Below are 12,605 nucleotides of genomic sequence, written 5' to 3' on the forward strand. Positions count from 1 at the left end.
TGCTGTATCGTCAGAGGCGCTCCACGTCTTAGAAAAGCAGTAATCTAAGAATAGCAAAGCCTAACTGTGTATCTCAGTAAAATCAGTAGAGCGTGAGCTTCCAGGTCTTTGCTGACATCTGGTGTCAACAGAGAAAAAGAGCAAAGCAAAGCTGCACTGCTCCTCTGTCTTTAAAAAAAAAAAAAAAGAAAAGAAAAAAACTGCTGCCCTCCTTTGGACTAGATCAGCACTAACGGAAACCCTGCCAGACATTTTTACTGCTCTCAACAGCAGCGTTGATTCCTGTTGGTTCCTGTTTTGCATACCAGGGTTCCTGCTCACAACATCATTACATTTAATATGTGACCATGTTATCTAACAAATATATCTTAACAAGAAGAGCTGCAGCAATTATATATCATTATCAATTAATCTGCTAAATCTTTAAATGTCTTATTGTCTTATTTTGTCCAACCAATGGTCCAAAACTCAAAGATATTCAGTTTTCTATCATATATGATTTTAAAAAAGCATTAAATCATCACATTTTGAAAAGATGAAAACAGCAGATTTTTGGCTTTTTTGCCCCAAAAAGGACTAAAAGTTATTATTCAATTGTTAAAATAGTTGCCAATTAACTGACTGATTAATCTGAACTCTACTAACTAACTAACATAAAGACTGTAGTGCACCGTATTACCACCCCTTTTAGAGGGATCTTGTCATTAATTGAAATATTAGACCAGTGGGAATTTTGACCTGTTGGTGAAGCTCAATGAAAAGCCGAGATCTCCAAAGTCGTTAGAGTTAATTATCTGGGGACCATGAATGTCTGAACACAGTTTAATCAGACCAACTGATGAACACATCCTTTAACAGATATTATAAGAAGTCTGATGCTCCAACCTTTATCTTTGTCTTATTGTTTCTACCAGCTTGTTTGTAGACATATGAACAATAAGAAACCTTAGATATCCATGAAAGATCCCTAACTTTCCCCCATTAAAAATCCAGAATGAACAGTATTGCTAATTTTAATTAATTTTAATTTTCAACTGTTAATAAGTGCATGCCTTCAATGCAGATATCAGCAGATGCACATACTGTACGTCATTCTGCACCATGTCGCTCAAACATCCAATTGAAGAAAAGTTGATTTTAAAGAAAATAAGCGGACCTTTAAGATTGTTACCTTAAACTGTTGTCTTCATGCACATCCCCTTTCCATCCCTCCCTGGTTTTCTTGTCTCCTCCCACCAGCTCAGCCTCCAGGACCTCTGGCTGCACAAGCTCAACGGTGGTATGGTACTACTCACCTTCTTTTTTTGCCGCATCGCCCTCTTCCCCTACATGTACTGGATGTACGGCCAACACTACAGCATCCCGCTCTACAGCGTGCCCTTCCACCTGCCGCTGTCCGCCAACCTAGGCAACTCGTGCATCCTGGCGCCGCAGGTCTACTGGTTCGTTCTGCTTTGCCGAAAGGGCTGGCGCCTGTACCGGCGTAGCCGTAGGCCAGACTCGTCACCCGCGGCCGCCGTCATTGACAATTCAAAGGACGATTGATATCCAGTTCACGAATGCTCGCTCAAGCCGCACACTCAGCTACTAACGCAACTACTTCTGCAAAGGCACTAGATTGACTTAACACATTTCAAACCCCACCATTGTACTGTAGTACACCAGGACTGCCAGCACTCCTTGGCATTTTCCGCACACTTTTAACTCCTCGGTTATAAATCTGCTGCCTAACAAGTGGACCTCTCCACCAATCCAACTCTACTACTGAAGTTTGATGATTTAGGTTTTTATTGGGTTTGGCTCTTGCCTGGAACTTGTTGGAGTGCTACACCGCATCTGAAGAAAGAGTGAAAACGTGGAGTAAAAGCACCAGAAACTGAGGAGGCGCTTCCATGGAAAGAAATAATCTTTATCTGTAACTCCTACTGTGTTTACAGCCTCTGCTGATCTGGACGGTCTGTTACAGCGTGTGTGAGTAGCTGTTACGACAGATTGTATTTATTTTGATGGTTTTGCGTTTTCACTCCCATTCATTCACTTATCACGTAGATATGAAGGGTTCGAGGATGCAAAATCAGGCAGTATTAGAAGGAAAAAAATGTGAGGAACATGTGTGACCTCATTGACATCTGAGAGCTAATTTATATATATATATATATATATTTTTTGCAATAGCTACCTTTTGTTTATAACCCCGTCAATGTGATAGGTTGACTTTTCACCCCTGTTGGTTTTTTTGTGGTTTCCCATACAGCATGTCACCATGGCATCAGTTTGCAGCAGCAATCCTACCTTCCTCACTGTATCATCCAGCACAGATATTTCCAGTAGCCGTCCCCTTCAATAAGAGTTTTGTATATATAGTGTATCCCGCAGAATTATTGCTAAATCTTCCTACTTCCAAAGCTTCCTACTTGGAATTTTTGATTTTATTTTGTTTGTTTACTGCCGGTTGAACGTTGTCAGGAATTGGTAATAACCTCCAATGTTAACAAACTCATGCTTCATTCCCATAAAACCAAGATTTCCATCACATAAGTCACTTTCATGGTTGCACGTCTTGGAAGTCAAGAAACAAGTACATGCTAGATTTTTTTTTTTTTTTTTTTTTTTTGCAAAGTTTGCTTTCCTGTGACATGACAACACGGCAAAAAATACAGACTAGATTGCTTACAATGCCTGAATAATGATGTAAAGCCAATATTAGGTAAGAAATTGCCCTCTGTTAGAGAACATAATACATTCGGACTCATTCAGATTCAAATTTCTGCTGCGTTAGGTCGGTATCATTTTTATAGGAAAGAGGGCAAGTTTATTTTTTGCTACTGAGAGACTCATCTTCTGAATCCAAATCTCTTGTTAGATGACACTGTAGTATTGCAGCTGCCACAGAAATTTGCCATGCTGACAGCTAGAGCTGACGCGGAGCAGCTTGTGACGCCGCAGTCACCGAGGGTCACTCGTGGTCAAATGTCCAGTCGAAAGTCAGTCAGATCTGCCTGTCAGAGGGGGTGATGAGGACTAATTTAGGTTTCACTTTTAGGTCAGATGGTGCCTGGTTGACCTCAGGGCCGAGGTTAGAGCAATAACTTATGCTAAGGAGTGAAATTTTGCAGCAATGAACCACAAAAAAATCAAGTAAATCAGTAAAAGTATCTTAAAAACGACGACATCCAGTTACTTTTCCTATAGAGGCTCCGGAGATTTGTAGGCACTAATGTTATGAAGTGTTGCATTGACTACTTTACACACACTATCAAGTTTTTAGAGATTTTAGTTTCATCACACACACACACACACACACAAAAAAAAGATTTAAAACCATATCTAGACCGATATCCAGAGACGTTGCTAGACTTGAGTGGACCATTTTTATCATGCGAAGCTATTTTTAATTTGTGTTGGAGCCACAGGTGCAGAAAGACATTTATCTTAGAGGCATTTATGAGAGAAAAATCAATGTCACCTGCTTTTACTTTTGAATACAATTAAGCAGAAGCTGTTATGTTCAATAACAAATGCTGCAGGGTTAGTTTCACACATACATCCTAGACCCTTGTATAATATTGTTGGTCATATAAGCTTTATAGTGAACTAACTGATTCAGAATGCATTAACGGGCTTTTTCAATGTCCTGCAAATTTAATCTATGCAAAAGGGGCTGCCGTGCATGTATACAAGACTGAAGACAAGTCATATCTAATTGATCCAGGCCTCAGTACGTTGCGTTGTTTCTGAATGTTTTTTTTTTTTGGGGACCCTACATTTATTTCTACTGTACATTTCTACTGGGACTCCACACCACAACTCCACCACAAGTCTCGTGTTGCATTCCAGTCGAATAGGGAGTTGAAAATTGTTTGCTTTGTCTTTCAAATTTACCTCACAGGTGTTTTGATTCATTCAAATTTTTAAGTAGAGCTGAAAGAAAAGAAGGAAGGAAAAAAAAAAAAAAAAACAGGTGTATGTTGATCATTATTTACAATCTGTGTGAAGGATTTCAGCGTCATACTCGTTTACAACAGCAGCTCGGTTGACAAATCTGAGTTTCCCCCGAAAAAGGGCTCTCACCTTTTTAAAAAAAACTCAATTTTAAATGCATGCTCACATAGCCTCAGTAACCTGCAGATGTTTGTTGCTGTTGCAGTTTTTAACAGGCAGCAAACAGCCCTAAATTTTATCTACCAATTTTTGGGTCTTTTGGTTTTGAAGTCTAAAATGTGCACATCATTCAGCACAGTGAAGTAGTTTCCTCTATTGTAGAACAATTTTACTCATAGGATTAAAGTGATGATTCATTTCACGAATGTGTGGTGCTCATACATTGTGAATTTCAAAATTGACACAAACTATTATGGATTAAACAGTTTTAAAAAAAAATTCCAAAAGTGACAGTCTTTTAATTTTCTTGAAGGAAGTAAAGGTTTCAACTTTCTGGCATATATGACACCATCGACACTGCTTCAAATGCCAGTGTCTAATGTTGCACTGTTGGTTTCGGTAGTGTCATCGTGTCCCGTGTAGGAATCTTACATTCTGCACCCATGAATGGCAAACAAATTGGTATCCAGCATCTACTGGGAACATTGGTGTAGGGAAAAGGTGATGAGTCATCTTGCTGGTTGCCTGCCTGACCAGCAACGTGAGGACGAGGGAGTAAGGAGAGCCGAGCTGCTGAATGATGGGGTTTGTTTGTCTGGCTTGGCTGGAGACCAGGAGAGTGCAGGGCTCTTTTGTCCGTGGCTCACCACCAGGCCACTGTTACTGGAAACATCCCAGGCTTTTTTTTTTTTTTTTTTGTTCTGCTTTCTGTCTTTTCTTTCAGCTGAGCTCACTCTCACTCTTTTTTTTTCTGCTTTCATGTCCAGCCTTGGCCTCTTGCATCCACATGTCTGCAGGGATAAATGAAATGATGGTTATCTCTGTGACCTGCAGCAGTCACCAGTTCTCTTGGCTGATGTGGTCTGCAATGATAGAAAGTTGCTCAGAGTTAGCAGAGCTGAGTAAGCCTCCCTGCCTCTTCCTCCTCCTCCTCCCCCTCCTCTTCCTCCTCCTCTCTGCTGCCATCTGTTGTCCGGATTATCTGCTTGTACACTCAGCAGTTTATAGGTAGAATTAATGGGGCTAGGCAGGCATTTCCTATTGATACTGTGCATGTCTTTTTTTATGTAGTTTGCCACCTTGAGATAAAATGATCTCAGTTTTAAGCCTCCATGACCTCACCCCTCACTAAATACACCGAAACAACTGACATAAGGGTCTGTATTAATGCTTTGGGATTGGTGGTACTGATTCGATGAATCGGCATTGTTAAATTTGATCATTTTAACTCCTGAAGTAGTTTGATAGAAATGTATTCTTGTTTCAAATTGGGAAACAGCATGTATGCCATGATGCGATAATCCTTTTTTTTGAGGAGTAGTAGTAGTTCCTGACCCTAAAATGAAGCCTGTCATGATAATTTGAGCTTGACTTCCCGTAAAACTGCTTCATAGCTTTTGAAGAAGTCAGTGAGTCACTTAATTTGGCAGGTCCATTTGATGGACAGTTTGGGAAAAACCGTCCAATAGAGGGAATATAATCGGAGGCTCACTGCGTTGGATCCATAAGATTTTAACAGCAGTCCATAGACGTTGCTCTAAAATCATCATTAAAACAGAAATAACAACATTCCACCTTTTTTTTTTTCTCTGAATTTATTCATCACAAGTTCACTTTTTTTTGTTAGTTTTACCTTTCTTTTCATCTCAGCCTTCTGGAAATTAAGAAAGCTAAATTATATACTCATTAGTTTGTATGTCCAAAATTCAAATGTAACTTCTTGTACTTCATATCAGTCCTAGAGACACTGACTATCCAATGCCTGATTTTAAAAACACACTCATATCCGATAAATTGGTATAACCTGAAATCAGCCCAGATTGACTATAGAGTTTGGTTCTTGTGAGGTTCATAACCAATTAAGGGACGGCAAACCACATTATTTCCACCGCTAGGAATCTGAATCACTGCCACATATAACATCTGATCCCTAAACCTTGCAGATCCCTCAGTAAAGACATATGAAAAAGGCTCAAAGCATGCAGACTGCACATATGTTAACAGGTATATTTGTCACGTGATAGATTCTTAATGTAGGAAGTCTTATCCTCTTTGCTCAGGGTTTGATGAAATATGATAAAATTGCTAACACATGTATGTATAATGTAGAGGTTTATTCTAAGATGATGAAACTGTGAGGTTATGAGAGTTATTCTGAACATGATCACATCTAGAATGGTATGCTGTTTTCTTTTCTATATGATGTTTTTAAAGGTTTTTTTTTTTTTCCCTTATAGATTTTTCTAATATTTATGCTTTCTGACATGGCTTGTGATACTTAACTTTTAAGGGGTTGGTAAACCAAAGACTGTCAGACACTTAATCATAGTAACTATTGTGATTATATAAAAAAATATCCACTTGATTTTCAGTCTTTTAGACCTGCTGTAGATTTTTTTGACTTCATAGCTAAATGACCCACTTCTCACTTTAAAAAAAAAACACAACTACCCTCCAGTCTTATCCTCTTTCTCGGGGTCCCAGGAAGTGACCAACTTGGGTTTGTGATAGGTGTTTTCCTCTGAAGATAAATTGGTGGATGAAATACAGACTTGCTCGCTGTTTAGTTAATTCTCCACTAACACACACTCTTAACTTGCATGTGCTTTTGTTAGTCACTTGACATTTTGCTCATGGGTTGTGGAACTACATAATGCATTATTTTTGGCCACAGTTCCTTCCTATGCCTTGCCTTAGTATGTAAGGATACAATTTTATCGTGTGACAGCTGTTGAATGGGAACATGGACACCAAAATTAGCATGTATATACTTACATTACTACATGCTAACACTTTATCTTACACTGTGTGGTTATAATAAGCTCCAAGTTATGTTGAGTGGTAGTTGACTTCAAGCCATAGATTGTATTCATTTCTAAACAAATACTATATATTACAGTTTATGCTTCAAGTCAACGTCTCGTCACAAGCTGTTATACTTGGCTCCATGTCAACACTTTGGCATTTGAGTAATTTTCCACTCTATGCTAACACTTCAGCACATGCTACTATGTACTGAGTGGTTGTAATCTAAATGTGAACACTATATGTTGAGAACTTAGCTCCAAGTTAAAGCTTCATATATGTTAAATGGTAGGCGACTCCATGCTAACACGCTAGGGCTACGCTAAGTTGAGCAGTAGTCAACTTACTGCTAACATTATTTTGAATGAGATTTTACTCCATGATACCATATAAGCTCATGTTACTATGAGTTGAGTGGTTGTAAATTGAATGCTAACACTATGTTCAATATGTACCTCTGATTTTCTGCCCATAGTCAAAGCTAAATAGGTATCAGCTTGTAAAATAAGATTATTATTATTATTTTGTTAGCTTTCTATGACGTCCGAGCCCTCTTATGTGTCTAAATACAGCTCTATGGGAGATGGATCTGGTCAGAAAGGCAGATTAAAGAAATAATCAGTGAGAAGAAGCATTCAGGAACAGAGGAAATTAAAAATGGGCCTGTTTGAAGCCAGGAAACATCTCCCTATTACACTGTTTTTAGAGGTGTTGTAAATAGTACAATAGTCAACAACCAGGCAGACAGCAACAGCTAATTTTGGTGTCTATATGTTCTCACATGCTAATTCCTTTGTGATTTCACATCCAAAAATAACCTACATATGTCTAGCGTTGCTGTAGCTTTTTGAGGTATGAATGAGAATTATATTTGCGTGTTGGGATTGGTTTTTTCCCTCCCTCCCCCCGTGGCACTTTTTGTGTAATTTTGCTGCTTCGTATTCTCACATATGCATTCAGGGTTGGTCCCTTTCCTTGTGGGATGTGACAGGATTTGGGCTGGAGTGGGCTGGTGGTGTTTGTAGTGGGTTAAAGATTAAATTTATGCAGTTAGAACGGGTTTTTAAAGAAATTGTGGCCTATAATGCTACGTACATGCCATGTTAGATGTAAATATGAGCTGCTGGATGGACACTAACATGCTGGGATCAGACTACACAGTATCAGCCCAAAAAGTAGATTGTGGAATAAAAATGAGCATAAATGATGATATATGCTCCATATCAAGATCTAATCTGACCCAATAACCATCTCGAAAAGGCAAAAATACTGCATAGTCTGATCTTGGCATTAGTTCTTATTACAAATGGAACGTGTAAGCTAATTTTTTATCAATGGTTTGTTAACACTTAATTGGCAATAGTTGCAAAATGGATAGAAATTCAGAGATCAGTAGTAAAAAATAATACAAATTTTCAGTTATAATGACACATATATATATATACAAACACAGCTCTACTGACGACATCTAAAGTGACATCGGCTTCACTTTTTTTTTTTTTTCATTATGTATTTTAAATTTATTAATAAATATAATTACGAGTGGGGTGTTCTATTGATTTTAAACATCGATATTCTGTTAGATTTCCTCTGATATGATGTGAATGCGCCATTAGACTGATGGAAAATGCACAAACATGACTGAAACATTTTAGCGTTCATCTTTTCTTTCTTTTACGGATGAGCTTTCGCTGCATTAACTGTATTGCTGGGACTGATTTTGATCTGTGGACAGTGAACCAAATTTGGTCTCCGGTGCCTTGTGAAAAAATCTATTTGTGATACCCACAAAAACTGAGTGTGAAGGAACTAAGCTGGCAGGCAGTGTTTACAGGTTGTGGCTGTATTTATCATGTTTATCACTGTATCATCCGAATCATTATTTATATTTTAACAGGTTGAAACTGTTTTGAAACGAATCGCTATACATTTACAGCGAGAATGAGAATGAAACCTGTGATCCCTTTTGAAATTATTAGGAAGTTTAAGGCCTTTATGTTATTATTATTTTGTAGTATTTCATATTTTGTAGCATTTTAAATCCCATAATTTAGGTTTTGTTTTTTGTTGTTTTTTTTGTTTTGTTTTTTTAAATGGATGCACATCATTTGAGGTTGATACCCTTTAAATCACAGATATATCGTAGTCTTGACTTTGTTTGCTGTGTTTCTGTGTTTGTTTTTAGACCTGTCATCTGTCAGTTTAGTCGATGTGTATGTTTTGGAGATTTGAATCTTGACCTGCTGTCCATATCACTCACCGTTCCGCCATATGGGTGTTACTGACTTAAATGCAGCACCTTCACAACCTTTAACACTTCCTGCCCCACATTATTTTTGATAGCATTCTAATTTTTCATACATACATATATATATATACATATATATATGTATATATGTATATATAATATATCAGATTTGATGCATCTGTCCTTTTTTGTAGCGTGACCCTTTTTTTGAGGAAATTTCCTATCTGAGAAGAGACTGGACTGTTTTATGAAGAAAAAAAACTTAAAACTATTGATGTAAGAGGAGTTATGTACTGTAGCTGCAACTTGTGAATTCAGAGCACCCCTTTAAAATTCAATAAACTTGATTTGATAGACTGTTTTGAACAAGTCTCAGTTTTATTTTCCATGTTTTGTTATATGTGTCTCTGTTTTCATGCAGAATTTATTTTAAAGACCCTGAAAATCGGCCCATTTTTCTTTAATATTAAATACGCATGGCTAAATAGGAAACAATCCAAGTAAAATAAACGTATTTTATTATTATTATTTGTCAAAAGTTTAACACTCAAAAAAAGAGCAATGACAAAACAACCCACCAATCTAAAGTCAGATTCATTGTTCAATCAAAGACAAAGAGCAAACACATTTTCAGGGCCTTTAAATTTGTTTTACATTTCCACTTTTTTTTTTTTTTTTTTACATAAAAGGACATCATTAGCCTGAAAATTAGACTGACAATCCATTTTTTTCACTTCATTCATTCAGCCTGATTGTGTTCATGTTAGCCGATTTCTGCTCAGAAAGGTATTTTATTGTGTTTTGCCTTATAACCAATACATATAAAGTGACTTATCCATTTACCAATGTCATTTTCAGTCAATGCGGGGGCTGCAGCTGTAGTTTTTAGGACAATTGAAGAAATATGTTGATTTAAGAGTGTTTTGTTTTTGTTTTTTTTCTTTAGAAAAGTCGTCTCACACCAACCTTTACAAATGTGTCGATTGTCATTTCTGTTGCCATTTCTCTGTTGGCTATGTGACTATGTAGCTATTACAGAAGACAACGTCCCTATTTTTAATCCCACAAAGGTGTGATTTGCTGATTGTTTCTCCAAATGGTTGAAACAGTCCTCAATGATCACAACATCAGATATATTGGGAGATGCAGACAGCAATTTAGAGGAAGAAATCTTTTTTTTTGTTTTGTTTGTTTCATTTTGTTTCCCACCAAAAAAAAAAGAAAAGATGACAATAATGTTAAAAAATATTGTCAATAAGGTTTGTATGAATTAAATGATGTAGTCCCCATTATTAGTTAGCAAGTCAAGCCAAGAATATTTATGAAAAAGTGGTCATGATCTATTTCTATGTGCATGCCACGCAGCAAAATACCATGGCATGCCCCAATCTAAATTTAAATAGCTCTAGTGTTTTTATATCCATCCACTTGTGCAGTGTGGAAGCAAACAACTAGACCAGTAAGACAATAATAAACAGCATATGTGGTTTTACAAGGTGTTAAAAAGTGTGTATTTTTAAAGGCAAAGACGTTTAAATGGCCATCATGAAAGAATTTGAGGAAACGGAAAAATAAGCCTTGAGTCCACTGTTATCATCTCTGTGTGTGCTTTAAATTAAAGTAAATTACATTATCTGCTCACATGCTTTCCTCTTCTTTCTTTCTTTTTTAAATTTAGTGTGTGCATTAATAATGTGTGCATGCCCTGCGTCTGTTCATGGTGTGTAGTTGGTGCTTCTTTCAGCTGTAATGTGAAGTCATGGCCACCGGGAGGCGCTGCTGGGCCAAAACTGAGGCTGAGCTGCTCTGCTGCTGGAGTGAAGAGGACTGGCGGGTAGATGAACGGTGTTGTTGTAAGACACTTCTCCGTGTCTTCTAAATTTCATATGGTCATAAGTATTACAAATGCTTCTTGCTAGTTTAAAATGAGTTACAATGCTGAAATCTGCAGGTAGATTAAGCCAGACGGTGATCTTTCTTCTCTTCTTCACGGTGTTTCTTAAAACTTTACATTTTGTCTAAATAACAAACTACAAATAATTACCACAGCTTTAATATTTGAAGTTATTTATTATCTCAGCCTATGCAACAACATGTTACAAACTGTTTCACATGAGTTTTTGAAAAGAGTGAAGGCTTAAGAGACCCTGAAGCTAAGATAAACACAGAAGTGGGTTTCGACTTTTTTTTTAAAACAAGTAGGAAAAATCGGACGTTTTTTTTCATCGGCCTCCGTTAAAAGATGAAGTACGATAAGAAGTCCTCTTTACAGGTGGCTTATGATATCTTTAAGTTACACGTCCTTTGCAGTGTAACCCCATTTACTGTAATATTTTATTTTATACATTCACCAATATCTGCTGCTTATTCGTAGTTTGCCATTATTGCAAGTAATGACAAAAAAGAGTGCTTCATTGTCTTTACTATTCTTGTGAACACATTTGTAAAGTTATTCATTACTGTTAAAGAGTGGCTAATGGAGCTCAGTGCTCTGCAACTTAAAGTACATGTAAATGGGAAAAACACAAGAACATTAAGAAAGCATTTGCACCATTTTTACATGGTATTACATTTAGGGGAACAAAACAACTGAAATCAATTAAAACTCAAGAAAATTAAGAAACACTTAAAGAAATTTTAAACACCAGCATGCACAGAAATACTGTAAATTGTTCACAACTAAAAGTTACTGAGTTGCAACATACCTACCCTGTTAAGTAACCCTGATTTCCAGGGGACTAAACATGAACATGTGTAGGCACAATTTGGTTCTGGAAATTAGCTAATAATGTTTATTTTAGTTTTAAAATTCTGACTCAATTATTTTGATATTGCTTGGCATATTACCCTTTTTATGAAATCCTTTTGTAATTACTAGTATGTTCATCTGTTTCTTTAAATGCAATATGTGTTGGAAGTAATGACAAAAAACAACATGAGTCTTTAAATTGCCAGTTTGTACAGGTAGATCAATAATTCTTCAAGTCATAAATTCAAAATATTCAAATTGCAGTATATCACAACTTTAATGTAGAAAAACATTACCTTTTTGAAACTATTCTAAAAGTCTTTCCCTCTTCATTGTGCACCTTTGCATCTTTAAAGTAATATTAAAAAAAATATCCCTTGTTGCTCAGGTTATCCTTCATTACTATACTGATCCAGTCTTCCTCTTGGTTTAGCTGCTTTGACTAAAGTGAAAGTCATGAAATTGCCCCCCAAAGTAAAGACAAGAAGAAAGCATGAATAACACTGGCCCCTCCTCCCCATTTGAACTTTTCCCACCCCCTTAATGTCCCGAAATACAGAGTCGAACCTGTTGCTCCCAAGCTTGGAAGTCACAGATAACTTGGACACAGAGCAGGGGCAGCAGGGGTAAACTTCCAGGAAACACACAGTAGGTACACAACCAAAGAGGAAGCTGGAACAAAATCATGTGCTGCTTCAACTG

The 12,605-nt window shown here is 37.0% G+C and overlaps 1 protein-coding gene across 1 annotated transcript in view; it reads left to right on the top strand.

Annotated features, from left to right (window-relative positions):
• The window catches only part of tlcd3a (TLC domain containing 3A), a 35,280-nt gene extending 24,493 nt beyond the window's left edge, over positions 1–10,787 (top strand). The window contains exon 5 of the mRNA XM_053331566.1: positions 1,240–10,787. Coding sequence (XP_053187541.1) covers positions 1,240–1,545 — 306 coding nt within the window. The 3' untranslated portion in view covers positions 1,546–10,787. The remainder of the gene's footprint in view (positions 1–1,239) is intronic.
• The last annotated feature ends 1,818 nt before the right edge of the window (positions 10,788–12,605 follow it).

This window comes from Scomber japonicus, chromosome 13 (genome assembly GCF_027409825.1).
Source record: "Scomber japonicus isolate fScoJap1 chromosome 13, fScoJap1.pri, whole genome shotgun sequence".
In the NCBI taxonomy this organism is placed as follows: Eukaryota; Metazoa; Chordata; class Actinopteri; order Scombriformes; family Scombridae; genus Scomber; species Scomber japonicus.